Source organism: Morone saxatilis, unplaced genomic scaffold (genome assembly GCF_004916995.1).
Source record: "Morone saxatilis isolate NCDOM2014 unplaced genomic scaffold, NCSU_SB_2.0 Contig7, whole genome shotgun sequence".
In the NCBI taxonomy this organism is placed as follows: domain Eukaryota; kingdom Metazoa; phylum Chordata; class Actinopteri; family Moronidae; genus Morone; species Morone saxatilis.
In genome coordinates this window covers 19,317,497-19,322,023 of record NW_023340246.1, presented here as the reverse complement: position 1 = coordinate 19,322,023, position 4,527 = coordinate 19,317,497, and the positions used below count along the sequence as shown (strand labels likewise).

Here is a 4,527-nt window from a genome sequence, read left to right as displayed (position 1 = left end):
TGTGTGTGTGTGTGTGTGAACCAGGATCTATACAAGCTTGTTCAGCCCACTTTCTGTGCACTTCATCATGCTGAGCTGGTACATATTTCAGTTGTTTGACAAAAGCCAGAAGGAGGAAACAAATTCAGGCTTAAATTCTCTAATCGTTACAGACCAGCCAACTGAAACCATGAATCAATTCAACTCCAAGTGTGAGAAACTATTTTTGTGTGCCACTGGTTTTTGTATGTTTTTTTCATAGGCTGTACGTGACTCACAGGTGGAGTACATCTACGGCTTGGATCGGCACAAAACTTTCCTGGTTGAATAATCAGTCCATAAGATTACCTACTGAGTTAGAAAATACCTGGTTCTTTTGATAAAAAGTTGAAGGCACAAGCGGGAACATAAAAGTTTCCGAGGAAAAGTTAACTATGATTCCCAAGCTGCACTTTCCCAAGAATCATCCAATCACAGAGTTTGAAACTCTATCTCGAGCTAAAAAGGATGCTGTTGAGAAAGCTGATTTTACAATCTACAGCTTAAAGCAGTTCACTTTGGATTTCCAGGTCAATTTTGGTTGAATTCAGCGGATACGGTGCCACATTTTGTTAACAAGCGACAACGAAAAATTCTGATTTTGCTACAACTCTGATTTGTGCATCTGTCTGGCTTCGTCTCCATAGCAACTGGGGCTAATGCTCCCGGGTAATGTAGTATCTAGAATGACGAAATACAAACTGGTGGTCAAAGCATAAACCTCTGGGATTGTAATGAGTCCTGTGTTTCTATGTCATGTAACATTAAGCATATTGTTGGAACAAAATTTGAAATGGGAACACAGAATGGGAAAATGATACTCCTGAAACCAGCGACCCATCCCACATGTTAACCTCTAATCCTCAAAAACAGAACATCAAACACGCTCCAATTATTTATCCAATCTATTAATGCACAGATGTTGGGGGCAGCAACCCTATGCCAGACCCCTGAATATCTGCCCAAATCTCTTTGGTTGTGCTTTTGACAGCTGTTTTCCTTTTGTCTCAGAGCTTTGTAGGCTGTCTGAAAATAACAAAGATTAAATCCAGATAACCATTTTCATTTAAGGTCCTTTGAATGAAGTATATTAGAGTTGAAAGGTTTTGACGGTCTGTGATGTTGTCTGTGATGTCGACTTCATCTCTGCAACGCTTTGAGAATCTGATCCGTTTGTTGTTCTGTGCACCCAGGCGTCTGCTCTGTCACCTGTGTTCATTTTCTCCTTTGTTTACTTCCTTGCTCGCTTGTTCATTTGTTAATTATTCATCTGATCTCGTTAATCAGTCCATTTCATTATTCACTTATTCAACCTCTTACTCATTAATTCGTTTATATGCATGTTTTTAATCTGTTCATCAGCTTTTGCATTTTCTTCTGAGCTTCTTCAGCCGAGAGTTGTTATTAGTGAACTCTGCATGCTGCTTAGAGAACAGAAGCCCAACAGCTCCGAACTGCCATAAAACTCCTTTTCAACTTGTGTGTGTGTGTGTGTGTATGTGTATGTGTAGGTGGGTGTTTACTGCAGTGTTTTACTTGTAATTATCAACAGCTCAGCAGGGGAGAGTGATGGTGCTTTTGTGCGCGATTGTGTGTGTGTGTGTGTGTGTGGTGCATAAAGAGGATGTTGGAGTGCTTCAGCATGAACTTACATCCAGCTGTTTGCAGGTTTATCGACAGTAACCCTGCACAGCACAAGTCCAGACAAGCAGATTTTAATGATACCAATGCCATTAACAATTCATTACAATCAGCCTGATTAATTATTGATTTATTTCCCTTATTGATCCTTGATCAATTTTCTGTGTGGGAAAGAAGTAGGCCTAAACAGGTTTTTGGCATCAACACAACTGTTTTATCAAGTCTGAACACAGTGTAGAAAGAACAGTAAAAAAAAGCATCCATGTGACTCAGGTATGCAGAAGTCCCACTGGTTAACCACTGTTTAATTTCCATCCCTAATATTTGTACAGTATTCACTTTCATTTAAATTATCTTAGTCAAAGAAAAACCCTGCTAAATCTGCCTGTATGGCACTAATGTTCTTATAATATAGGATATTTATTTACCCTCTCTGTTTCTTTCTCTCTGCCGTTACTTCATCTTGAGAGGCATATGATTCTGTTTAACGGACAATTTGAAACCGGTTCTCAACTGGATCTGGTTCTCGGTTCTCATTCTAATGACATGGAATTTTTATTATAATGCAATAGAGAAATGGATTGGGTTATGTTGTAGACTTTAAATGTGATATTCAAGGGAGTGCGGGTTACAGTTTGTGCACCATTAAATTGCAGTATTCAATACATTATAATAATATGTATTTAACACTACCCATTGTTTATGTTTAGAACTGCTGTCATTTAGGAGAAACGTGTTTACATTAAGAAAAGATGATGGTGATTGAGGACATTAAGGCAAATGTCTATGTGACAAATGAGCCTACTTCAGTCTGGGTTCTCCAGCTGTAAGACTTGGTTAAATAGAGCAAGTAATTGTTGATCCCTATGTAATAGCATCCCACTAAAAGTAAAATTTACTTGCAGATTCAAGTACAGACCTTTACCTCGTCATTGTTGTCTTGTAGGTGTTGAGGATGACAGTCCTGAACCTGTCCTTTGCTGCGTGTGGTTTCTTGGGGATCTACCACCTGGGTGCTGTTGAAGCCTTTTTCCGTCACGGGGACAAGCTGCTGGGCTCCCTCAGAGCCTGTGCGGGGGCCTCGGCCGGGGCCCTGGTGGCTGCCGTAATGATCACAGCCCCTGACAAGTTAGAGGTATTGTTCACCAGTCTACAGAAAGGAGAAGAGTTTGCACAGTGGAGCGGTGGTGATCAAAGGGGGGTTTGGGGGACCCTTGGGGGTCTTTGAGGGGTTTCCAGAAGTCCCAGTACAATATAGAAATAGAAATTAGAAATGTTAATATAATTTAACTCCACTCAACCCCTTTCAACCATACCACCATCTCTGTCTTCTTGGGGGGGATCTTAAGGGAGGGGTAGCAGGTCAATAGTTTGTGCCACACACTACTGTGTCTCAGATGTCATTGCAGCTATTTTTGTGTTGATACCATTTGTTACACAGATTTGGTGATAAATTTAACAATTCTTGACCAAAAATTTAAATGGTAAAAAATGTCCTTGAGGAACAGGATAAAAAAAATCATGCTGTGATTTAGTATCAAAAACCTTTGACATGAAAATACTTCAACTATGAGTGGAATGAAACTTACAATGGGTTTTGCATTTCCTGTAATATTTTGTCAATATCAACTTGCTACATAGTCACGTTCATGCATGTAGCGCATGCAAACATCAATGATTAGTTACGAGCAAAAATGTGATGGCAAGATGAACGAAATTAGCATCGGTTCCGTTCAGGATTCAACAACAGTCAACAACAAAGTCTCTTATTATTTAGAATACAGTTGCGTCCTGCGGACAGTTGTTCGTAGCTGGACAGGGCCCGCCTATGCTATTTTACTTTAACGTTGGTCATAATGGTGCAACTTGGAGAACCAAATATTGGCACAGTATGGTATGCAGTGTAAAAAGTTTGAGACGCACTGGTCAATATAGCTAGGATGCCCTCTGTCTCTAGTTTGTGCTTTTACAGTTTCATGAGCTGTGATTATCCTAGAGGTCACAGTAGACCATTTTAAACAGTGGGGTTTAAGTTTCAGGAAATGGTCTCACTACAATGAAATGACTACTATGGAAACTAACATTGTCACACATGAATACAGTTTTATCATTATATCTTTAAATCCTCCTGTAGTTGTTCTGTACACACTGACAGCAACTTAAAATCAGAATCAAATTCCTTGTTTGTGTACATATACTGGGCCAATAAAGCTGTGTCTGAAACAGATTACCAGTCAGTCATCCAAAAACCTGAAATGTGAAGCAGTTTAATTTGTGTGTGAGTTGTGATTGTGGCTTCAGTGACTGAATCAACCTTGATAAACCGAACTGCTATAGGTGTGATGTGTTTGTTTCCTTTTGCTCCAGCACTGTAAAGAGTTCACTTATGGGTTTGCTGACAGTGTGAGACGACAGCCGTTTGGAGCCATCACACCAGGATATAACTTCATGCTCACACTACGGTAATTAATCAGCATATGACACTTAAAGCAACATTAGGTAAGATTGGTATTTGTTGTGATTTGGTGCCCCCGGTTGCAGTTCCACTGTGGTAAATATGGACAGTTGCACAAGTGCAAAATTAGCAAGGCAACAACATTGCTAACACAGCCAAACATAGCCAAACATCAATCGTTAGACATTACATTAAGTGCAACAAAACAAGACACGGCAAGCCAGTGAACATTACTGACTAGTCCAACAGAAAGAACATCAGCTCACCATCTGCTTGCAGCCCTTTATTTCACAAAGCTCTCGCCAACGACTAAAAGCCAGACCCAGATTTATTCTTGGCCCTCAACCTTTAGATAGCAGTGTCATAACATCCAACATTATAGCCTGTGATAAATATAAATGCAGATCCCACTG

At 39.9% G+C, this 4,527-nt stretch overlaps 2 protein-coding genes across 2 annotated transcripts in view; both read left to right on the top strand.

Annotated features, from left to right (window-relative positions):
• galnt14 (UDP-N-acetyl-alpha-D-galactosamine:polypeptide N-acetylgalactosaminyltransferase 14 (GalNAc-T14)) overlaps window positions 1–4,527 on the top strand; it is a 124,514-nt gene that overhangs the window by 25,910 nt on the left and 94,077 nt on the right. The window lies entirely within an intron of this gene.
• LOC118341053 (patatin-like phospholipase domain-containing protein 4) lies at window positions 2,587–4,141 on the top strand. Its single transcript, XM_035679226.1, has 2 exons — window positions 2,587–2,794; window positions 4,027–4,141. The coding sequence occupies exons 1-2, from the start codon at window positions 2,615–2,617 to the stop codon at window positions 4,123–4,125; spliced, it is 279 nt and encodes a 92-aa protein (XP_035535119.1). The 5' UTR covers window positions 2,587–2,614; the 3' UTR covers window positions 4,126–4,141.

Bases quoted from the DNA above. Each gene is read 5' to 3' on its own strand.
- LOC118341053 (XM_035679226.1), top strand. From the start codon at position 2,615: ATGACAGTCCTGAACCTGTCCTTTGCTGCGTGTGGTTTCTTGGGGATC. The intron at 2,795-4,026 runs GTATTGTTCACC...CTTTTGCTCCAG, and splicing joins CAGCCCCTGACAAGTTAGAG to CACTGTAAAGAGTTCACTTA.